Raw genomic sequence first — 22,216 nt, forward strand, 5'->3', positions numbered from 1 at the left:
GCCCTCGGGGCCAGGTGAGGGGCGGGCAAGGAGGCGCGTGGCGGTGGCAGGAGTCCCCTTTCCCTGGCCTCCGAGATGACAGGCCGCTCTCCCCGCAGGAACACTCAGAACTTCTGGAACTACTGTGTTCCCCTGGTGCTGCGGATCCCGTGCCTGCAGAGTAGTGCTCGCCCTTCCCAGTCCTCTCTGGTCATTGCTGGGTACTCAAAGGGATGATTAAAGAGATGAGGGTTACGGAAAAAGCAAGAGGGCAACTTTTGCAGGTCAGATAGTTTCAGAAAGGCCTGAATGCAGCCTCAGGGCCAGGGAGCGCAGAGGGGCACAGACACACACAACAGCTTTGCCCCACCAGGAGGCCTGTTATTTCTTCTTCCCTCCCCTAAGCCCACACCTGGCCCACCGTCAGAGGGCCAGGTCTCGGGGATCAAGCAGTGCGAAGGCCCCGTTCTTGCGGAAGAATGACTCAATGCGGCACATCTTGCAGGAGACCAGTTCTTGCTTCACTGGGGGGCCTGGGAAAAGATGTTAGAGGCCAAGCATGGGTTCCTGAGGGAAGGACACACAGAGCATGGGAGCCCTGTCTGTCTGCACAGCCCTAGGAATCCGTCAGTGGAGTAGCCACTTTGTGGGAAGAAGCGGAAAATGCTTTGGAGGCATGGGAGCTACCTGCAAATACTGGGAGCTGGTTGGAGGCCAGGATACATACAGCAGCCATCTGCCATCATTACCCCAGCTTCAGGATCCTCTACCTGCCAGGAGGGGAGCCACCCTAGCCTGCTTGTCACAGGGACAGACTGTGAAGAGATGGGACTTCCTTCTGTCTCCTGCTCTCCCCTTCTAGGGCTTGCCTCCTGCTTTTGTTAGAAAGTTATTTCCCTGACTTTCCCTTTAGGGGCCTGGGGGAAAGGGATGTTTGGGGGCAAAATCTCAACTGAGTCAATCCCCAACCATCCACCTTTTCTGCAAGACACTTAAGCAGCTGGAGAAGGACACAGGGCCGAGGAGTCTCACTTGACATTCATGAGCACAGACAGCAATGGGACGTGCAGCAACATCGCCCAGCAGCCCTCTCTGGCACATGCCTGTTCCACACCTTTCCTCTTCATCTCTGCTACTCCACTGCCTGAGCTCGGCTCCCTCCCCACTGATGGCCTTGACTCAACCTCACAGAAAAAAGACTCAGCCCAGATGGACAGCCTTCCTGCCTACGCCATCCCCTACCAGCCTCTGGCTCAGCCCTCCTGCCCCCACTCCCATCAGATTCCAGCAACTTGAGCTCCCTAGGTGATCTCACGGATTTAAATAGCACCTATAGGCCGGGCAGTGGCTCACACCTGTAATCCCAGCACTTTGGCAGGCCGAGGTGGGCAGATTACGAGCTCAGCAGTTGGAGAACAGCCTGGCCAATATGGTGAAACCCTGTCTCTACTAAAAATACAAAAATTAGCCAGGCATGGTGACACGTGCCTGTGTAGTCCCAGCTACTTGGGAGGCTGAGGCAGAAGAATCTCTTGAACCTGGGAGGCAGAGGTTGCAGTGAGCCGAGATCATGCCACTGCACTCCAGCCTGGGTGACAGAGTGAGACTCTGCTTCAAAAAGAAAAAAAAAAAAAAAAGCACCTATATTCAAATGACCTCCGAATTTGCATCTTCAGCTCTGACTTCAATCCAGACTTATAGAACAGTCACCCTACAGACACTTCAAGCATAACATAGGCAAACACACATGACTAAATAGGACCTGTTCATGCACACTCCAGCCCTGACCTCTCCCAGTCTTCCCTGTCACTGCGGCTTTAGCTAAACACCTGGGTGATTGTTCTCTCTTCCCCTTATTCTCACATTCTATCCATGGGTGAGTTCCACTGAGTCTTCCCCCAAAACATCCTGAATTGATTTCAGCTCTATTGCTGATTCCTCAGGCCACTGCCACAGGGTAACAAAATAGATGCCCAACTCACGTGCCAGATTCTACCATTTCCCCTGAAAAAGCCACTGCCTACATACAGGTCAGAGTGACTTTTTTTTTGAGACGGAGTCTTGCTCTGTCGCCCAGGCTGGAGTGCAGTGGCATGATCTCGGTTCACTGCAAGCTCCGCCTCCCGGGTTCACACCATTCCCCTGCCTCAGCCTCCTGAGTAGCTGGGATTACAGGCACCCGCCACCACGCCCAGCAAATTTTTTGCATTTTTAGTAGAGATGGGGTTTCACCATGTTAGCCAGGATGGTCTCGATCTCCTGACCTCGTGATCCGCATGCCTCAGCCTCCCAAAGTGTTGGGATTACAGGCGTGAGCCACCGCGCCCGGCCCAGGGTGACTTTTTAAAAGGTTCATCAGTGTCACTCTTGAAACCTGCTTAGAACCCTCCATCAGCTTCCCTGCACACCAAATAAAATCCAAACCCATCCTTATCATCTGGCTGTTGGCCTCAGGTCCTCAGAAAGGCCTTTCCTGAAAATCCAATAAATAGCAGCACATGGCCGCTGCCTCCCCGCCCACCACCACTCCCTAGTTCTGTGGCACATGTTGACACTTCTTGGTCATCTCCTTGCTCTGTTTATGGTCTGGACCCTTCACTAGGATGCCCACTCCCTAGGACATGGCAGGTGCTCTGTCTTTGAGGTGATTTCCAAGAGGTTGGGCTCACCCAGCTGCCAGCCGTATGTGAAGCTGGTGGTGACGGGGAAGAGGTATCGCGTCTCTGGCATGTCCAGTTTTCGAGTGTTGAGGTAGCGGTAGCGCCCCTGGAAGTCGTGGGAGATGCCTTCATACAGCAGGGCTCGGGTGACAGGTGGTACTGGGTACATTTCTGACTGAAAAGGAGCCTCTGGGACAGGGCTGGGCGCCTTGGAAGGGGCTGACTTGGGGGCGGGTGGGGGTGAGAGTGGGGCTTTGGGGTGCAGGGTGGGCAGTTTGAGGGGCAGGCGGGCTGCAGCCTTAGCCTTCTGCTTGGCCTTCACCATCGACCCATACTTGCGGTACCATTCACAGCGCAACATCTTTTCCCTCAGATATTCCTCCTTCCAGAAGTTCTGCCGTAACGTGTCTATGTTGAGCTGCCGTGACATGGTGGCCAGGGAAGGAGTGGCACCAGGGTGGATGCAGCTGAGGGGTGAGCACAGCAAGCAGAGTGCTTCTGATGGCGAGTGGCTGCCCTGGCAGTCACCTAGCAACCATGCCTCACCTCACACAGGGCCAGGGTTCTACTTGCTGTGCCCCCAGCAGACCCCATGAACCCGGCTTCCTGAGGCAGCCTGGGGCCAGGGCCCACTGGCTAAGAGCCCTGCTCCCCAAACCTCCCGCAGGGCCCACGCGGGATCTGGCATCAGAGGCTTCCAGGTTTTGTGTGCTTTCTGCGTCTGTCCTTTGGGTCTGGCCCCCTTCCCAGCCCAATGCTGAGCAAGGTGGGGGAGGTGGGGGCTGGGCTCAAGCTTCCTCCCAATCCTTCCCAGACCAGAGCTGGTCTTCTCTGATCCAAGGACCAGTCCTTGAGTTCTGCCTCCCAGCACGATCCTCCTGGGCCAGCTCTTCTATGCCTGTCTTTGGCAGCACCTTTTTCCATCCTTGCCAATTGAATCTGCCCCATGGCCTCACCCCACACATGTACTTTCCAGCACCCAGCCCGTTTGGAGAGAAGCAAGAATATGACTTTAATTTAACATCAACAATGACACTGTGTAACAGCACAGGGAACAGGTAGTGGAGGGAGATGGTCAGGCTTCCTGTTCCTTAACCAGCTTTAACAGCAGAGCCCCAGCCACCTAGAAGTGCCTCACCTAGCCTCTTAATGGAGTGGGAATGGGCAGGGAATTGGAAATCAGAGGCTCAAAAAGTAAAGAAGGCTGATGGCAAGCCTGGGGAGAGGCCTGGAAACGAGGGAAGGGCTGAGGGCTGTGAGGAGTCCCCTAGCGCAGGTCTTCAGCAGTGAACATGCCCCTGGCCCTGCGCAGAATGGAGTCCTTGGCGGCGTCATATGGGTGCTCCTTGGAGGGGATCTCCAGGACAGCGGGGATGGAGTGCTGGTGGGCGTCCAGGGCATGCCGCACCATCTCTGCGATGTACTGGTTGATGAGGATGATGCCAATGTCATCCCGGTTTAGAAACTGCCTGTGGGGAGAGATGAGACGGGAGTCTAGGGCAGCTCTGGGGGCTGCCTTCTCTCCTGCCTCCAAGTTGTTGGGCTGGGCAGTGGAGGAGAATGAGTGTGACCCAGAGGGCACAGAGGACAAGGAGAAAGGCGGCCACGCTCAACCCTATGTCAACTCTACCAAGAATCAATTTCATCCCAAAGCGGAGGGTCATGCTGACTAGGGTTGGCTTCTGCAACGCTGCCTGAAACGCTTCCAAGTGAACTGGTAATGAAAATTAGGGTGCACACTGGTGTATTCAATATGCAGTGATGGTGTCAGAAAGGGGAAGGATAAGATTATATGTATACAGATCCTTTTTTATGCGCAGATACTGAAGGCCGGGTGCAATGGCTCATGCCTGTAATCCCAGCACTTTGGGAAACCGAGGCGGGTGGATCGCTTGAACCCTGCAGTTTGAGACCAGAATGGGCCACATAGTGAGACTCCCATCTCTACAAAAAAAAAGAAAAAAAAATGTGTACATATATACAAAAAATTGGCTCGATGTGGCGGCATGTACCAGCTGCTTGGGAAACTGTAGTCCCAGCTACTTGGGAGGCTGAGGTGGGAGAATCACTTGAGCCTGGGAAGTCGAGGCCACAGTGAGCTGTGATCACGCCACTGCACTCCAGCCTGGGTGACAGGAGTGAGACCCTGTCTCAGAAAAAAAAAAAAAAAAAAAAGGACACATTAACTTTTAGAAAGAAAACAATTTAAAAATAGGGCTGATGAGACCACTGAAGGCCTCAAGGTCTATGCTGATGAGGGTGGTGGAGGGGTCAGAGGGAAAGTCTGGCATGAACCAAGATCACAAGCTAGGAAGAGGACACTCTGATGAAGGAATCATACTTTCTGCCCAAAAAGAACCTGGCCTCGTGATCCTCCTCTCCTGTGATCACCCACCCATTCATTCGTTTATTTTATTTTTTTGAGACAGGGTCTCCCTCTGTCACCCAGGCTGGAGTGCAGCGGCGGATCTCGGCTCACTGCAACTTCCGCCTCCCAGGTTCAAGCAGTTCTCCTTCTTCAGCCTCCTGATTTGCTGGGATTACAGGCACCCTCCACGACGCCTGGCTAATTTTTGTATTTTTAGTAGAAATGGGGTTTCACCATATTGGTCAGGCTGGTTTCGAACTCCAACCAGCCTGGCGGGTGGAACTCAGGTGATCCACCCGCCTCGGCCTCCAGAAGTGTTGGGATCACAGGCGTGAGCCACCGCGCCCAGACTCATTCATTTATTTACTGGTTAAAAATTATTTACTGAGCACCCACCCCCCGCCAGTCACTGGGTTAGATTTGATCTCTGAGGTCCCTTTTGATTGGAAACATAAAAAATTCTTGAAGTAAAATTTGTCCTTCTCCCATGGTAACTTGGGTAACTTTACCAGACAGCTTAGAGATCGGCAGGTAACAGCCTACCAGGTCAGGAACTACCTAATACACCAGGCAGCAGGAACCAGTCTCAGCCGGCAGCCCTGGGCTGGACTGTTTGGGGGGAAACAGGTGAGTGGTTTATTCCTGAGACTTAGTACAGCGAACCTGAAGAAGGGGTGAGGGATAGAATAGAATAGGAGGCTGTTATCCTCAATTCAGGTCACCAGGACCCCTGGTGGATTAAAGGCATGTCTGCGCCCACCCTCTGACCTAAGGCAGGGAGTGAGGGCTTGAGTGCAAGGTCTTAGCAGAAGGCTCTCACAGTCCTGACATTTTCTGCCTACTGTGCTCAAGAGCAAAGGGAAATTCCGAGGCCGACTGAGGAGAGCTGTACAGAGTGTGTACCTGGCTTACCAAAGGCAGAAAGGGTTAGGATTAGGTTCAAATTCCAGGTCTGCCTCTGCCCACTTGTAACTTTAGTGTGTGCCTTAACCTCTCCAAGCTTTAGTTTTCTCACCTGTAAGTAGGACAAAATCACCCCTACCTTACAGGACGACGGTGAGCCTGTAAAGGAGGGGAAAGCAGAACAAAGTCCGAGCCCACTGCCTAGCCCGTCACGAGCTCTGTTCCCCTTCTTTCCTGACACACGATCATGTGAGGTGGGGAGCTCGTGGACCTGATACAGCGTCGGTGCCACCCAGCCCCAAACGGGAACTTGGGGCGCGGCGGCGGGCGGGCGGACTTTCACGACCATCCCCTAACCCCCGTCCGGGCCTCACGCCTCGGTCCCCGGGCCGCCTCCACCCTCGCCCCGCACTCCACCAGGCAGCAGAAGGGCCCGTTCAGGCCTCGCGCGCTACCGTACCGGAAAGTGTCTTCGATTTCATTGATTGTTGTATCCTTCTCCACCACCAGGAAATTGGGGTGGCGGTTCTTGTTAAGCTCCCCTATGCCGCCCAGCAGGAAACCAGTCACCGTGTCCTCGTCTCCGATGACTGCGATGAGCTTCCCCCTCCCCGCCATCCCCGCTGCCGGACAGAGCTCACCCGAGAGCACCAAAAGCCGCCGAAGCCCCGCCTCCGCCGTACGGCTCCCCGTCGGCCCCACCCCCCTTCGGGCATGCGCAGTTCTCCGAGCCGCATTCCGGGACATGCGCATGAACAGCAACACGGCCTCCATGTGAATACGCCTGCGCCATAAAGACAGGCCCGAAGCAGGGGACTACGATTCCCAGAAGGCTGCGCGGCACCACCTCCTTCGCGGGCATTCATTCGTTCATTCACTCTTTCCTTGGTTCATTCGTTCAACAAGCGATTTGAACCTGGCGCTGTTTAAACGCCGAGATCCCAGAGAAGAGACGCAGTTACTGATCTCATCGGCAGGGTCTGGGTCTTTATCGTGTATGTGTGTACCTATGACACATATTTAACAAGTAATACGCATTTGTTCAATTAAAGGAATGCAGAAGTTAGTGATGATACTGTCTAGTGAGATGGAAAGTCAAGGGAATAGGCGACTACAGAGCTGTGTGTTAATGGTTAGGATGTGAAAAGTATATGGAAGCACACATCCATGGTAACTAACCCATGGAGAGAGGGGGTATCCAAAGAACCCTTCCCCAAGAAACTTGCTTCAGATCTAAGCTGAGACCTGAAGGACCTGCAGGATGAAGGGGATAGAAGTGAGGACAAGACGGTGTTCTAGGCAGAGGAAGAGCATATGCAAAGGCGTACTGACTAGAGAGCGTAGGGCCTTCAAGGAAAGTTAAAGAATTGGTAAGGCCAGGCATGGTGGCTCATGCCACGCCTATAATCCCAGCACTTTGGGAGTGCTTCCCTGATGGAGGAGGATTGCTTGAGCTCAGGAGTTGGAGACCAGCCTGGGCAACACAGTGAGACCCTGTCTCTGCAAAAAATTTTAAAAATTAGCCAGGTAGGCCAGGTGCAGTGGCTCACTCCTGTAATCCCAGCACTTTGGGAGGCCAAGGCAGGTGGATCACCTGAGGTCAGGAGTTTGAGACCAGCCTGGCCAACATGGCAAAAACCTGTCTCTATTAAAAATACAAAAAATTAGTTGGGCATGGTTGTGGGCACCTGTAGTCCCAGCTACTCGAGAGGCTGAGGCAGGAGAATTGCTTGAACCTGGGAAGTGGAGACTGCAGTGAGCCGAGATTGTGCCATTGCACTCCAACCTGGGCGACAGAGCGAGACTCTGTCTCAAAAAAAAAAAGAAAAATTAGCCAGGTGTGGTGGCGCACACTTATAGTTCCAGGTACTCGAGAGGCTAAGGCAGCAGGGCTTGCTCAGGAGTTCAAGGTTACAGTGAGCTATGATCAGGGCACTGCACTTGAGCCTGAGCAGCAGAACGAGACCCTGTCTGAAAAAAAAAAAAAAAAAAAAAAGGGATCTGCAGGCCAGGTACGGTGACTCACGCCTGTAATCCCAGCACTTTGGGAGGCCGAGGCAGATGGATCACCTGAGGTCAGGAGTTTGAGACCAGTCTGGCCAACATGGTGAAATCCTGTCTCCACTAAAAGTACAAAAAACATTAGCCCAATGAGGTGGTGTGTGCCTACAGTCCCAGGTACTTGGGAGGCTGAGGCAGGACAATTGCTTGAACCCGGGCAAGGGAGGTTGTGGTGAGCTGAGATGGCGCCACTGCACTCCAGCCTGGGTGACAGAGCGAGACTCTGTTTAAAAAAAAAAAAAAAGGATCTGGAAGTTATCCTGAGGACAGAGTTATCCTGAAGCCGCTGAGGGTTTTCAAGTAAGAGAGTGCTATCACCAAACTTACGTTTTAGAGCTGTCACTCACTGTGACTGTGCTGTGAGCGGAGGCGAAATTGAGGGAGGAAAAACCAGATTGGGAGGCCATTGTGAGAGATAATGGTGGCCAGAACTCAGGTGGTGATAAATGGGAAACACAGAGAAGTAGGTAGAGCCGAGAGATATTTAGATATTTAGGACAAAACTGATTTCAGAGTGGCGTGTTTGGGGAGTGAGGTAAGAGAGACCTGGGTGACTTCCAGGTTTCTGGCCTGTACAGCACATGAACGGGAGTAACACTCCCGGGAAAGTGACCTCTGTGAGATGAGCAGGCTGAAGGGGAAGGGGCCGCTCTTTCCTCCTCCCTTTTAATAAACCAGCACTCCTGGTGTCTGGCATGGGGTTTGTGAGTTTGGAGTGCTTGTGAGTTTGGAGTGCAAGTGGTCTGGTCTGGCAATTGTTTGTGTGATAAGCTTGGGATTTGGGCACGCCTGGGTTTCAATCTGTACCCCACTACTTAGAGGTATGGTTTCAGACTCATCACTGAAATTCCCAGGGCCTTGGTTTCTTCAGATGGTAGTAGCCCCACCTCATAGGGCCGTTATGAGGATTAATGAGGGAGGGCCTTTAAGGCTTAGCACCCAGGGCCACACTGTGGCTGGCTGGAAGTGGGCAGGCTGGAGGTCTGTGAGCTTATCAGCCACACACAGGTGGAGGCAGCTGAAGCTGAGGGGGAAATTAGCACATCTAGGGGTGAGAGTGAGGGGGGCAGAGAGTGAGGAGGGGTGTGTGGGAAGAGGGAGGAAGCACAGAGGCTGGTGAGAGGTAAGAGAGGTGGGGAGGTCAGGGATTAGGAGTTGGGGCCTCGTGGGTTTTTCTGCCAGGCCCACCACCGTGTGCTGAAATGCCCAGGTGGGTCTAGATTGTGGGATCAGGTGAATGAAAGGCGTTTTCCCTGCTCCAGCTACTCAGCTGCTCATTTATTCACTCATACCCATTCACTCACTCATTCACACCCAGGGCCAGGGAGCTCCATCTGGTGGGGGGCCGTGGATACATGGCCACAGCTCAGGGTGGTAACTGCAGCTAGAGATGTGTCCCAGGGCAGTTTGGGAGCTGGGGGCACTGATCCAGGAGGGGTAGGGAGGGGTCCAGGAAACTTCCTGTTGGCCAGGAAGATGAAGAGGGTGGGGAGGCAAGGGTGTTTCCGGGAAGGGGCCCAAATTCAGCATGGGTGCCCAGTTAACTAGTGGTGAAGGGAGGTTGGAGGTGGAGGGTACAATGGGGAGTGGGCTTGCTGCCCAACTCATACGGCTGGGGAGGCTGCTGTCTGAACCTGGGGGGCCTTGGAGACCTTGTGAGGAAGAAACTTTACTCTGGAGCAGGAGGGAGTCACGGAGGGCCCTAAACCAGAGAGGGGTATACTCTCTTTAAAGTGACCCCCCTCAAGCTGCAGCATGGAGAGGAGGTTGGAGGGAGCTGACCAGGGCAGGGCTGGGGCAGGAGTTCAGGAGGGAAGCCCTGTGCAAGCTCAGTGCTGGAAACGGGCATGAAACAGGCCAAGTTGATTCAGTGCCAGACTCGGAGGAAGGTGCTGAGTCTGCAGGTGGTTCTGTCTGCCTGCTGGTTGAGGAATATTCCTGTTTGAGTCAGTGCTCACTGTTTTAAAGTCTTAATTTGAAAAACATCCTTGAGGTCAGGCTGAACTGAAATTGGCCTCCCAGGGGTCCTGGGGCAGTACTGTAGAACACAGTATCCACACCCTGTACTGTCCACGAACCCTCCCGCTGGGACCCCTTCCCACATCCCCAAGCCCCCCCCCCAGTTCTTTCAGGCACTCTGCCAACATCCCAGACCTCACTTCTGCCCCAGGACCTTCCCCTCGACCTGAGTCAATCTTCCAGGGGACAGCCAGGCTGCCTCTGCCTCCCCAGGGCCCAGTTTCTCGTGTGGCAGGCCAGAGGGCAGCCAGCCACAGAGAGCACACCCGCAAGGAACAGCCAAGCCTCTGCGACAGCCGCACTTTATTTGGAGTTTTCCACCTAAGCAGCTCCCAGCTGAGCTGCATGACATGTGCAAAGTCCCCTAGAAAGCTGGGCCTCGCAGTGTGTAAAAAAGGCCCCCCATGGGGCAGAGCCGTGCAACCATTTTAAAAAAAGAGACAGTGAGAGAGAAATCCGGCCCCCTGGGAGGCTGGCTTGGGCAGAATGCACATCGCTCAGGCCGGTCCATGTGCCAGGCCACTCCTGCTGATTCAGGGGCTGTTTTCTTCTCTGATTGTGCTTTCCTTTCCAAGTCCTTAAAAGTCTGGGGTTGAAGCTACCAGAGGGACCAGACCAAGTCCTCAGGGACAGGGGGGTGGCTGGCCGGCGGTGCAGATTGAGGGTGACCTCACACACAGACACCCACAACACAATGCCCTCCCACTGCTCAGCCCTGCCAGAAAACTCAGGGCTTCCCTGGCCTCGAAGCCCACTTGTCAGCCCCTCATGTCCCAGCCTCTGCCCCTGAGCCTGGCCCCAGTCTGTGAGTTAGCATGTCACATTCCCAGGGAGGGACACTGTCCTAACACAGACAAGGTCCTCCAACCCCCGGGGCGCAGTGGGGTGAGGAGGCTGTGCCTTCACTTCACCCCCAAGGCAGGTGTTTGTAGTGTCTGATTCTGTGCGTGTGTCTGGGTGTGGCACGTGTGTGTGTGTGTAATATGTGTTTGGCTGGAGGTGGGGGCTGAGGCTGGGGAGGCACTTTTGGCATTCAAGGGACCTTGACTTTGAAGGGGCTTCCAGGGACACTTTCGTCACCCCACTTGACGATGAGGATGTAGTCCCCTTTCTCCTTGACAGTGTAGGTGACATTGTACACCCGGTTCCCCATGTGCTTCACGTACACCTCCTCACAGGGGGTCTTGGGGCCGTGCACGCCCACCATCATCATGTTGGTGCCTGGAGAGGGAGGCAGAGGGACAGGCTCACACCAGGGAGTCCCCTACTGTGACCCACACCCTGCTCCCTGACGGCCTCTTGCTCACACCCTGGGAGACACCCTCCCCCCGCCACCTGCCTGCTTTGCTGCAGTCCACGGTGAAGGAGTTCTTCTGGCCCACGAAGGCCTGGGACAGCCCAGGGCCCCGAGTCACCACCTTGCTGGCATCTGAGGAGAACTTGGGGATGGAGCTGTAGCTGGAGCCCCGGCTTGAGGAAGACTTGGTCACAGTCTCCACCAGAACGGTGGATGTTTCGTGAAGGCTGTGGCCTCCGGACAGCCTCGGACCTGAGGGGCGGGTGGAGGGGGCACAAACCTGGTCAGGAGGGCTTCCTGTTCTTCCCCAGGCAGGGGACCTTCGGTCAGCATTGCCACCCTGTGGGACTCACTGCCTGCATTCGCGGCTCCCCTCAAATTCCTCCAAGGGCCACTCTAGGAGCACAGCCCCATTCCCAGCCAGGGCCCTGAGCTGCCAGCTCCAACTGGTGCTCCACCCCAGGGCTGGGGCCTCAGATGCTGTGACCCTCACCCTTGCAGGCTTTGGGAACTCAGGCTAACTCACAGGGTAAGAGTCACTTTACAAAGGAACACCCACCCAACGCATCCTACAGACAGCCTCAAGAGGGGAGCTTGCTCAATACTGACTGTGTCTTCTTGGAGCCGAGGAATATGGGAAGCCAGGAGGGAAGAAAGTGATGCTAGAGCCTGAGGAGCCAGCGCAGGCCAGAGCTGAAGGAGTGAGGGGCCGCGATGGAGAGGAAGAATGGGACTTTTACACCATCATGCCTGACTCCACAGAATGTGTGCTGTGTAGAGCCAGGCCCACCTCTAGCCCTGGTAAACTGACCATGGTGTCTGGGGTCAGACTATGGTCTGGATGTGCGTGGCCACCGGAGCCCTCCAGGCTGGGCTGGGCTGCAGGTTGGATGGACCTCCCTGAAGCCAGCACTCACCAGTGACCTTGGCCTTGAAAGGGCTGCCCACGATGTGCTGGGGGCCACCGTACTTGATGGCAATGAGGTAGTTGCCAGGGGCCATGGGAGTGTAAGTGACCACGTGGCCCTCAGGACACTCCCGACAGTCCAGCTGCACCTTGGAGGGGCCATCAATGGTGACAGACAAGGCCCCCGAGCCGGCGTTCAGGGTGTTCACGATGAACTCTGATGACACACCTAGAGGCCAGAGGTAGCAAGGCTGAGGGCAGGAAGGGCTTGTGGCCCAAGAGGGGCTGGGCTCCAGTTCCCTGGGCAGCCTCTGTGGGGACTCCTGGCTCAGGAAGCAGGGCTCCTGCCTCTGGAGCAAGGCAGCACCAGACTAGTGGCCAAGCACCCCTAGAAGTCACCCTGTTCCCTAGCTCCAGGCACTCACCAGTAGTGCCTCCCTCGAGCCCAGGACCATAGGCTGACACCAAGCCTGGGTCCCCAGCCTGGCTCTGCTCCCCAACGCGGATCTTGAAGGGACTTCCAGGGATGTGGGCACCATTGAACTTGACATCGATGGAGTGGACGCCATTCTCGTGGGGGATGAAGCGGATGGTATGCTTGTCTGTGGGTAGAGGGTTGGTGGCTTACCCTCCATCCTTCCCCTCCCCTTCTTAGAAGGCCCCAGCCCAGCAGGGGGTTGGCAGGGGCAGGGCCAGCTCACCACTGTCTAGCTCAGAGACGTAGCACTCCTCCACAGCCCCCGAGGGTGTGTGCACCCGGGCATCAATCACGCCCCGTGCGCCGTTCAGCTGCACAGCAAAGGACGCCGGCTGGTTCACCTTGAGCCCTGTCTCCTGCAAAGGCCAAGGAGGATGCTCAGACTGCTGGGAGACCAGGGCTGGAGCACTCTTCTCTGAAGCCCCACATGGTGCTCACCGTAAGCCCAGCCCAAAGGCTGCCACCACCCTACGCCCAGCCTGGCCCCTGCCTGCCAGACCAGCCTGGGAGTAGGAGGAGCCAGGGTCTGGTATGCAACCCTATACGTGCACCTGCTATCCTAGCTGTGCTTGGTGTGTGGGCGATGAGAGATGATGTACCCTGTCCTGGCTGAGGAAGGAAGGGCCCCACTCTGTGTGAAGCAGGCCGAGAGCAGAGAGCAAGTGCCTGATGGGCTGTGTGGGCTGGCGGTGCCAGAGAGCTCTGAGGTAGGAAGCTGAGTTTGGCTGGACTGGCCTGGGAAAGCTTCCTGGAGGAGGTGGACCAACAGGGAGGACCCAGAAGAAGCACAGAAGGGCTCTGGGGGAGGGATTGGAGCCTGCATTGGGGAACCCGGTTCAGGAGTGGAAGGAGGAGATGCACAAGGACCCTGGATGGGTTAATGTGACCACCCTGAGGGGCAGCCAGGAGGCGCGCGGGATAAGGAGCTGGGGTGAGGCCTATTCTATGCCCCTTATGCACAAGCTCCTTTACAGTGTGTCCCCTGGACACCTGGCCCCCTGGTTTGCCTGTTTCAGTGTGACTTGCTGAAAGCCTTCCTTGCACATGTCCGCTATGACAGAAGGAAAGGAAGACACCACATCTCTAGAAGTCAGCAGCAAGAGAAAGCAAGCCAGGCTCCCATCGGCCTGGAGAGGACGCAGCCCAGGCTCTGCAGGCCATAGGCATTCCCTTTAGAGGAGCCTCTCACACCCTCTCTGCAAACTGGTTTACTCTTAGTTTGTATAGATTTTATACTCTCATTCTTATAAATGTTGGCATCTAGCATTCTTAGAACAGGAGAAGGTGGAACAAACTAACAAGAAATGGCAGGTGGCAGTAGGACAGGCAAACCCACCCTGAGAAAAGCAGAATGAGGCGTGGCATGCCTGAGTGTAGAGGCTAGCCCACAGGGTCGGAGCCCACCGTCCCCAAGGGCCCTGCCTTGTGCCTTACGGGAAGGGACTTCTAACTGGCCCTTCCAAGGTCACTGCTAAATCCCTGGCCCCATGGACCTGCTGTCCCCAACTCTTACCCATCTCTCAGATAGCAGAAACCCTCCACCCCCACCCTGGGCACAAACCTGGAGGCTGGTGACGGTGAGACGGCGAGCGTCATCCGAGAGGGAGGCCACAGGCACCACAAAGGGACTGTCCGGGATGTGCTCATCATTGAACTTGATGGAGACCTCATAGTCACCTGGGGAGAGAGACCAGTCAGCATAGGTTCCGGGATGGAGGTTGGCAGGGTGGGAGCCTCCCCACTCTGGCTTTATCCCAGGATAGACTCCGTGGTCAGCACTCAGACCTGGAGACAGACACATGTTTCCGAGGGTGTGGGGTAGAGGGAGATGGGGGCCCCGGGGAGGGGAGTTCTGTGGCCCCAAGCATCTCCTGCCTCTCCAGTGAGCAGAAACCCAGTCTGGAAGGTCAGGCAGGCCCAGCCCCACTGCCAGTGTGGACGCCCACCTGGTTCCTGGACAACATAGGAGACGCCGCAGGAGCCATCTTTGCGATCCTCAAATGCAATCTCCGCCTTGCTAGGACCCTCCACAGCAATGGACAGGCCCCCAGCACCGGCCTCCCGGGTCCAGATGCTGAACTCGGCTGGGGACAGGCAAGGTAGGGGACTTCAGCATCAGTGCCCCTCACATTGGCTGTCCTGACTTCATCCCCACTCCTGGCCATCTGCCCCTTACCTGGCACGCCGGCCACACCTCGCTCCAGCCCTGTGCCTCCGGCCCGCACCTTGTGGGCCCCGCCTTCACCTAGCGGCCCCACAGTGAACTGAAAGGGGCTGCCGGGCACGTGCTGGCCACGGTACTTGACAGCGACCGTATGGGGCCCCATCTCCTGGGGCACAAAGCGCACACTGTAGGCGCTGTCCTCGCCCTCGACGATCTCCGCGGCTTCCATCTTGCCCGATGGGCTGGTCACCTGTGCAGTCATGTCCTGAGAGCTGGCCTCGCCTGCAGGGTTTGGGGGATGTCAGGGCAACACTGGGATTCCTCCTAGCTCTGGCCCTTCCCTCCCCATCAGTTAAACCTCCTCTGCTCAGACCCGCCTGGCCTTCGGGACCAATCTGCCAGCACCAAGCCTGGTCAGCAGCACCCTCCCATCCCACTGTTAAGACCCAGCCGGCCCAGTGCACGGTGCTCACCCTCCTGCTGCCGGGTGATGCTGCCGAAGGAGCCCAGGCGCTCCCGGCCCAGGAAGTCCCCAAACACAGCAGGGAAGGGGTCCCCGCCGACCTGGGTGGACTCCTCCACCCGCACCTCGCGCTTTGTCTCCCCGCCCCGCGTCTTGCTGATTTCCGTGCGCTCCGTGCGGGTGTAGGTGTGGCTGCTGCGTGTGAAGGTGCGCGTCAGGCGCTCCTGGGCAGACACCATCTGGAACCAGTTCCCTGTGTGGTTAAGGGAGCCAGGGTGAGGGAGGGAAGCGAGGGGTAAGGAAGCAGCGTGGAGACCCGACAGGTGGTCTCTGGCCCAGGCCAGTCCTCTCCCACCACTTGCCCCACCCAGGCTCCTCCAGGCTTCTACCTGGGATCTTGAGGTTGAGGTCACAGGTGCTGCCAATGGTGGCAATGGAAGGCGCCTGTCTCCGCCGGGTAATGCTTTCCTTCATGCGGCCCTCGCCGGTCACCTTCACAGTGAAGGGGCTTCCTGAAGTGGGGGGACAAAGGGTGGGTCAGGAACCTCAGACCCCCGGCCTCCTGGTCTCCCTGTCTCTCGCCACCCGACCTCTGCCCAGAGCCTTACCAGGCACGTGCTTGTCAGCAAACTTGATGTTGATGATATAGGTGCCGGGCTCGGTGGGGCAGTAGGTGACTTTGCATGTCCCGTCCTCCATGTCCTCACAGTTGATGTCCACCTTGCTTGGGCCTTCAATACTCAGCCCCAAGCCCCCATACCCTGGGGGAAAGCAAGGAACACATCTCCCTCAGTCCTAGGCTGGCCAAGCCACAGTGCTCTCCTCTCCCCCGACTGCTGGCTGCACCCAGAATGGGCCCGGATGTGTGTAGTGATCACTAACAAAAGTGGCTCAGCGGGAGGAGAGGCGGTGCCACGGGCCAGGCGGTCTGGAAATTTCCCTAAGGTAAGCCTCTTGGATTCCAGTGAGCAAGAGAGGGACAGAAACTCAGGACAGCTAACCTTTCTCTTCAAAGAGAGAGAACTGATGCGGGGCCATTTACTTCCCCCAATGGGCCGCAGAATGCGAATCCTGACACAGACTGGCCAGGAAGTTTTCGAGAGGAGAGTGCAGCCAAGGGGGTGCTGGGCAGGACAGAAGGACAAGTGCCTGTGGGAGGCACCCGCTGGAATGGGGGTCTCTGGGGCAGGAGGTACCTGCATTGCGAGTATCCACGATGAACTCTGCCACCTGGAACGTGTGTCCCTCAGAAAGGCCCTTGCCCCAGACCCGCACCTTGCTGGCGTCCCCGATCTCAGATGGCCCCACCAGGATCTTGAAGGGGCTGTTGGTGACGTGCTTGCCACTCTTGCGCACGCTCACCACATGCTCCCCCACCTCCTTGGGAGTGAAGGAGATCCCTGTGGAAAGGAAGTGTTAGGCAGAGCATCCTGTGGGCCCCCACCCCTGAGGTCTCCGTGAGGCCCCACGCTCACCGATGTGCCGGTTGGGCAGGCGCTTCAGCAGACAGGGCTCCTCGTTGCCCGAGGGGGCACGGATGCTGGCGGTTAGCTGGCTCAGATCACTCTCGGTGATCTTCAGCGACACATCCGTGGAGGTACCCACGTTCAGCTGTGAGGTCCTCATGGAGTCATCGCCTGGTGGGGGAGTTGGGGCATCAGACTGCTGTGACTCCAGACAGGCCCTGCCCTCAAAGGGCTCAGGAATCCTCCTGGGCAGACCCTGCTGGACTCAACAGACATGGGGGGCCACTCCCAGGTGCACAGAGGCCCAAGGCCTGGAAAGCCCAGTCTGCACTCACATGTGAGCTGCCAGAGACTAAGAGGGGCCTGTACCCCAATTCCACTGTGGGTGCCTCAGTCCTTGTGGACTAAATCCCTAAAGAAAGCCTGCTGCGTTTTAACCCTGAGTCACATGGTGTGATAACAAAACACTAGACTGGACCGCACAGACCCCTTCCTCGCTGTGTGACTGTAATCACGTTGCTTGGCCTCTCTGGGACAGGGGTTCCTTATCCATCAAAAGAATTATCCATGCCCTAACTTCTTAAGAGTGACTTCAGGCTGGGCGCGGTGACTCACGCCTGTAATCCCAGCACTTTGGGAGGCCAAAGCGGGCGGATCACGAGGTCAGGAGATCGAGACCATCCTGGCTAACACAGTGAAACCCCGTCGCCACTAAAAATACAAAAAATTAGCCGGGCGTGGTGGTAGGCACCTGTAGTCCCAGCTACTCGGGAGGCTGAGGCAGGAGAATGGCATGAACCCGGCAGGCGGAGGTTGCAGTGAGCCGAGATTGTGCCACTGCACTCCAATCTGGGTGACAGAGCGAGACTCCATCTCAAAAAACAAAAACAACAACAACAAAAGGTGACTTCAAAGACTAAATGAGGCAATGTGTTCTCAGGCACAGGAGTGGCTGACTGCTTCTTAGCTGCCGTGGAGAACACAGTGTTTTTACATTTTTCAAAATATGACCCCTTACAACTTGAAGGGCCTCTGCCTTAATGTCATGAGTGACTTGAACAGGCTGGGCTTGCACACCTGTGCAGTGTATGTGGTGTGTATGTCTCATGGGCTGCACGTCCCCATACACCCGCCTCACCTGTGATCTTGGCGGTGAAGGGGCTCCCCGGGATGTGCTTGTCATCGAAGCGCACGATGATGCTGTAGTCTCCAGGTGCGGTCGGCAGGTAGGACACGGTGCAGGTGCCATCCTTGTTGTCCTTACAGGTGATCTCTGCCTTGGATGGGCCCTCCACGGCCAGCGACAGACCCCCTGTAGGTGGAGGTGTGGCCCAAATCAGAGGTCCTGCCCTCACCCCTGCCCCTGGCAAGTCCCCACCCCAGCCCCCAGCCTGCAGCTCCCTCACCTTCTCCAGCATCTTTGGTGACAATGGTGAAGGTGGCTGGCTTGTTGACCATGCCATGGCTCAGGCCTGGCCCATAGGCACTGACATGGCGGCTGTTGATGGCATCTACATAGAACTGCAAGGGGCTCCCTGGGGGAACAGGGAAAAAGGAGGCTGGGTCAGCGTCAGGGATTGTCTGAGCCCACCTTGGCCCCAGCACCTTCCAGCAGCCTCCCTGCCAACCCCCTCCGTCTGTGCCGTAGGGACCCGGCTCATGGAGGTCTGCTTCTCACCAGGGTATAAGCCTCCCTGGGACCTCGCCTGGTGTCTGCACACAGCAGGTGCTCAATAAATATTTGTTGAAAGCAGGAAGGCAGGACTGCAGCTGCTGCCTGCTCCTCTCACCCAAGCCCCAGCCCAGCCCAGCCCTCAACTCACCAGGGATGTGGTTGCCGTCATACTTGATCCCCATCTGGTGCAGGCCTTTCTCGGTGGGTGCGTACCTCACCGTGATGGTGCCGTCCTTGTTGTCGGTGATGTTGGGCCGCGCCGTCTTCCCTGAGGGCATCCGCACCTCTCCTGCAGGGCAGACACAGTTACATGGGGACCCTGATTTCCCCCACTGCAACCTCCCTGCTGTCCCAGGCCTGGTCCTGAGTGCTTCTGCTGCCACCTGAGAGGCCACGCACCAGGAGACAGCCTGTGGCAGTGGCCTGAGCCCTGAACTGGGGACAGATGGCTTGCACCTGAGTTCTGGCTCTGCCCAACTTGTTGTGTGACCCTGGATAGAGCTCACTTCCTCTCTCTGGGCCTTGGTTTTTATCTCTAAGACACGGGGCTGGACCTGGAAGAGGGTATCTCCCCTCAGCCCTCATGCCTGGGGGCCACAGGGCAGTACCTGTGAGCTCCCCTTTCTGCACCGCAAAGGGGATGACCAGGTTGAAGGGCCTCAGCATGGATTCCATTGGCTCCACAGGCACCACTGGCTCCTCTGTGGCCTGCAGCAGGTGAGAGGGAAGAGTCAGTGACTGGGGAAGGCTCGGGAGTTTGGCTCATGCCATGACTGAAGCTGGAGAGTGAGGAAAGAACAAGGTAGTTAATGGTGAAACCAGTGTGGCAGGAGAGGTGCATCAGCTGCAAGAGAAGGAGTGCTGTGCCCAAGTGGGGTTCCATCTGCCCAGCCTGACTCCTGCCTGCTCCCCAAGAGGCCCCCAGACCATGTCCCTGCCCTGGCTGCAGAGGAGTAGAGAGAAGAAATGAAGGAAGGGGAAGAGGAGAAGGAGGACATCGCCTGGTGGGAGGCGCAGTACCCAGTGTGTGGGGCGGGCGCCAGGCCGGGGAGGAGCGTAGGACTGGCGCAGCTGTGGCACTTCAGAGGGCTCCTCCTCATGCGGCAGGGGGTCACACGCCTGGGGAGGCAAGGCATGGGGGCACAGGGTGTGGCAGCCTCACAGGCCTAGGGGCTGACTCAGAGAATGGTCCAGGAACCTGAAATGCTGGCTGATATATTGGGTGCTCGCCCCTCGGAGGGCTTCATCTTCCTGCAGGGAAGCCTCTGGGGAGATGGAGCTGGGGATGGTGGAGAACACAGTGGGTTCCTCCACAGAGAGCTGATAGCACTGGGCAGAGGGCAGGACCATGCTCTCCTCCCATTTCGGAGGGCTGTGGGGAAAGCTAAGGCTCCATCCAGGAGCACTCTGGCCCCAGGAGCCCTCAGAGAAGTGGGATTCCTTGGGGACAGTTATTGGGGATCCCTGCTGCTGCTAAAAGGGCCAGGCCGCCCTCCCCAGCCATCTAGTCTTGCTGTGGCTACAGAACTTACCAGTACGTGGAAGGGGCTGTTCGGGATGTGCTCGCCCCCGAAGCGGATGGTGATGACGTACTTGCCCGGCTCGGGCGCTGTGTAGTAGATGTCAAAGGTACCATCGTGGTTCTCAACCACGTCCACATCGAGCTCTGCCCCATCCGGCGTGGACACCGTGCATGTCACCTTCCCCTCGCCGGCTGCCTTGGCATCCACTGTGATCACCGTCTCCTGCCCAATCTGGATTCGGGGGCCCAGGCAGGCACCTGCCATGTGGGAGATCCTGCTCAGGGCGCTGGAGGGCTGGAGCCAGCCCTCTCTGTTCCCACTGCCCACCCCCTACCTCCAACCACCCTGGCCCACAGCAAGAAGAGGAGAGAAAGGGCACTCACCCAGGCCGTGGCCTCCAATGGACACTGGAAAGAGAGAACAGAGTGAGGCCAGGCGGTGCCCAGCGTGGGCTGGGGCATTGGGCAGGGATGAGGGAGGGGCCAGGGCTAGGGCATGTGTGCTCTCTGACCAGCGGAACCCTGGGGACCAGGCCAGGGCTGTGGAGGGGCTTTGAGGGGCTGGGTGGTGAGCAGGGCACAGGCAGCGGGTGGGCATCCACCTGTGACGAGGCACTTGCTGGCGTCCCCGGTGGGCAGAGCATGGATGCGGAAGGGTGAGTAGGGGATCTCATCGCCGCCATACTTGATGGTGATGGTGTACCGGCCGCTCATGTCTGGCAGGTAGGACACAGTGTACGTGCCATCCCCATTGTCCCGGATGTTGGCCTTCTTGGGTTTACCCTCGGGGTCCTGAGGGAGAAGCAGAGGTCAAGGCCCGCCTGTGCCTGGAGCATGACCTGGGGGGTGGGCTGTGCAGAGACTCACCAGGATCTGGACCGTGAGCAACCCCTCGCCCGCGTCCCTTGCGTCGATGGTGAACTCCACAGGCAGACTGGCAGGGATCCCAGAGGCATTGAGGCCTGGGCCGCTGGCTCGCACCTTGCTGGCATCATGAGCTGGAAGGACCTTGATCTTGAAAGGGCTTGAGGAGCAGAAGAGATAAACAGTTGGCTGGGGGGCATGGACGGGGCGGAGGGGTGATCTCATCTTCAGCCAGAGTCCTCCCCATAGACATACAGGAAGGGGGACTGTGGGGCAGGCAGGAGAGGCCAGTTCCCAGAAGCCGATGACATTCCGAGTCTGGGGGCGGGGGCACTCTGGGACTCCCTTGACAGACCCAGGGCACTTCTCCATTCCCCAGGAAGGTGCTGTAGGAGGGTCCAGGAGGAGGCCCTGGCCCAGGCCTCCTGCACTTTTCCTAAGGTGCTAGTTTTGCTGTAAAAGCTCCTGGGGCAGGATAGCCTCAGGGCAGAGAGCCCTGGGGAACAGCAGGATGGGGCAGTGAGACTGGACGAGGCTGACAGCTGGGAGGGGCTCTCCCGGGGACCCCAGCAGTGACCCTGCAGTGCCGCCCTAGCAGGAGCACCCCCAGAGCTCAGTCATAGCACAGGAGCCCAGTGCTGGTCCTCACCTGCGTGGCACCTCCTGGTCTGCATACTTGACAGCTACCGTGTAGGGCCCATCAGTGGCTGGGGTGTAGTGGACAGTGTGGGTGCCATCTCCATTGTCCCGCACCTCCACAGGCTCGGCCACACCTGGGCAAGGTGCGCAGGGTCAGCAGAGCCTCCGGGCATCCTGCCCCACCTCCTTCCTCCCTGCCCCAGCCATTCTATACCTGTGGGGCCCAGCACAGCCACCTGCAGGGGTGCCCGGCCAGCTTGACTGCAGTCCACTGTGAAGGTCTGGGGGACCCGGGCCCTGACACCAGCCCCCAGCCCTGGCCCCGAGCACTTCACCTTCCCAGGGTCCACCACATCCTTCACCGGCACCCGGAATGGGCTCCCTGTGAGGAGAAGGACATCAGACCCTGCCACCAGCCCTGATGGGTCCCCCTGATGCTGAGGAGCCTTGGAGGAGGAGGCCTTCCCTGCCTTTGAAATGCCCATAGGGAAGCCAGACCAACATGGGAAAATGCCTAGGAACTTGCTAAGAAAACACACACAAGAATAAATGAACTTGACTGAGGCTGGGCAAACCTCACTCACGTGGGTCCCAGGCCTGGAAGAGAAGGCCTTCCTAAATTAATAAACTGAAAATAAAATGTTTTTAAAAATGAAATGTATTTCTGACACTGTGTCTGAAATAATAAAAAGATGGGAAATTAGATAAGGGAAAATACTTCCAATTTCAGCAGTCCCAAGTCATGCAATAT

At 57.2% G+C, this 22,216-nt stretch overlaps 3 protein-coding genes and 1 long non-coding RNA gene across 5 annotated transcripts in view; 1 reads left to right on the forward strand and 3 right to left on the reverse strand.

Moving 5' to 3' along the window:
• Nucleotides 1-335: 335 nt before the first annotated feature.
• On the reverse strand, nucleotides 336-3,069 carry SPMIP1 (sperm microtubule inner protein 1). Its single transcript, XM_011723917.3, has 2 exons — nucleotides 2,649-3,069; nucleotides 336-512 (listed from the first exon to the last, which is right to left on the reverse strand). The coding sequence occupies exons 1-2, from the start codon at nucleotides 3,067-3,069 to the stop codon at nucleotides 403-405; spliced, it is 531 nt and encodes a 176-aa protein (XP_011722219.1). The 3' UTR covers nucleotides 336-402.
• A 134-nt stretch (nucleotides 3,070-3,203) lies between these two features.
• LOC139362739 (uncharacterized) lies at nucleotides 3,204-6,566 on the forward strand. The gene is made up of 2 exons (XR_011621986.1): nucleotides 3,204-3,340; nucleotides 6,421-6,566. It is a non-coding gene; the product is annotated as an uncharacterized lncRNA (long non-coding RNA).
• Nucleotides 3,627-6,528, reverse strand: LOC105471421 (ATPase H+ transporting V1 subunit F). The gene is made up of 2 exons (XM_011723918.3): nucleotides 6,371-6,528; nucleotides 3,627-4,108 (listed from the first exon to the last, which is right to left on the reverse strand). The coding sequence occupies exons 1-2, from the start codon at nucleotides 6,526-6,528 to the stop codon at nucleotides 3,907-3,909; spliced, it is 360 nt and encodes a 119-aa protein (XP_011722220.2). The 3' UTR covers nucleotides 3,627-3,906.
• A 3,710-nt stretch (nucleotides 6,567-10,276) lies between the features above and the next one.
• Nucleotides 10,277-22,216, reverse strand: part of LOC105471454 (filamin-C) — a 29,052-nt gene continuing 17,112 nt past the window's right edge. Inside the window, exons 25-48 of one of the 2 annotated variants that reach the window (XM_071094530.1) lie at nucleotides 21,680-21,847; nucleotides 21,476-21,599; nucleotides 20,830-20,986; nucleotides 20,565-20,754; nucleotides 20,347-20,370; nucleotides 19,973-20,220; nucleotides 19,461-19,559; nucleotides 19,049-19,148; nucleotides 18,589-18,729; nucleotides 18,172-18,300; nucleotides 17,904-18,077; nucleotides 16,775-16,936; nucleotides 16,496-16,699; nucleotides 15,908-16,060; nucleotides 15,689-15,811; nucleotides 15,310-15,552; nucleotides 14,849-15,118; nucleotides 14,619-14,756; nucleotides 14,234-14,349; nucleotides 12,896-13,028; nucleotides 12,620-12,796; nucleotides 12,205-12,423; nucleotides 11,330-11,539; nucleotides 10,277-11,211 (exon numbers count right to left, since the gene is read on the reverse strand). In XM_071094530.1, coding sequence (XP_070950631.1) covers nucleotides 11,024-11,211; nucleotides 11,330-11,539; nucleotides 12,205-12,423; nucleotides 12,620-12,796; nucleotides 12,896-13,028; nucleotides 14,234-14,349; nucleotides 14,619-14,756; nucleotides 14,849-15,118; nucleotides 15,310-15,552; nucleotides 15,689-15,811; nucleotides 15,908-16,060; nucleotides 16,496-16,699; nucleotides 16,775-16,936; nucleotides 17,904-18,077; nucleotides 18,172-18,300; nucleotides 18,589-18,729; nucleotides 19,049-19,148; nucleotides 19,461-19,559; nucleotides 19,973-20,220; nucleotides 20,347-20,370; nucleotides 20,565-20,754; nucleotides 20,830-20,986; nucleotides 21,476-21,599; nucleotides 21,680-21,847 — 3,890 coding nt within the window. In that variant the 3' untranslated portion in view covers nucleotides 10,277-11,023. The remainder of the gene's footprint in view (nucleotides 11,212-11,329; nucleotides 11,540-12,204; nucleotides 12,424-12,619; nucleotides 12,797-12,895; nucleotides 13,029-14,233; nucleotides 14,350-14,618; nucleotides 14,757-14,848; nucleotides 15,119-15,309; nucleotides 15,553-15,688; nucleotides 15,812-15,907; nucleotides 16,061-16,495; nucleotides 16,700-16,774; nucleotides 16,937-17,903; nucleotides 18,078-18,171; nucleotides 18,301-18,588; nucleotides 18,730-19,048; nucleotides 19,149-19,460; nucleotides 19,560-19,972; nucleotides 20,221-20,346; nucleotides 20,371-20,564; nucleotides 20,755-20,829; nucleotides 20,987-21,475; nucleotides 21,600-21,679; nucleotides 21,848-22,216) is intronic. The other variant, XM_071094531.1, reaches the window with a different exon arrangement.

This window comes from Macaca nemestrina, chromosome 4 (assembly GCF_043159975.1).
Source record: "Macaca nemestrina isolate mMacNem1 chromosome 4, mMacNem.hap1, whole genome shotgun sequence".
NCBI classification, from domain to species: Eukaryota; Metazoa; Chordata; class Mammalia; order Primates; family Cercopithecidae; genus Macaca; species Macaca nemestrina.

Bases quoted from the DNA above. Each gene is read 5' to 3' on its own strand.
- SPMIP1 (XM_011723917.3), bottom strand. From the start codon at position 3,069: ATGTCACGGCAGCTCAACATAGACACGTTACGGCAGAACTTCTGGAAG. The intron at 513-2,648 runs GTGAGCCCAACC...ATCTTTTCCCAG, and splicing joins CACATACGGCTGGCAGCTGG to GCCCCCCAGTGAAGCAAGAA.
- LOC105471421 (XM_011723918.3), bottom strand. From the start codon at position 6,528: ATGGCGGGGAGGGGGAAGCTCATCGCAGTCATCGGAGACGAGGACACG. The intron at 4,109-6,370 runs GTACGGTAGCGC...CTCTCCCCACAG, and splicing joins GAAATCGAAGACACTTTCCG to GCAGTTTCTAAACCGGGATG.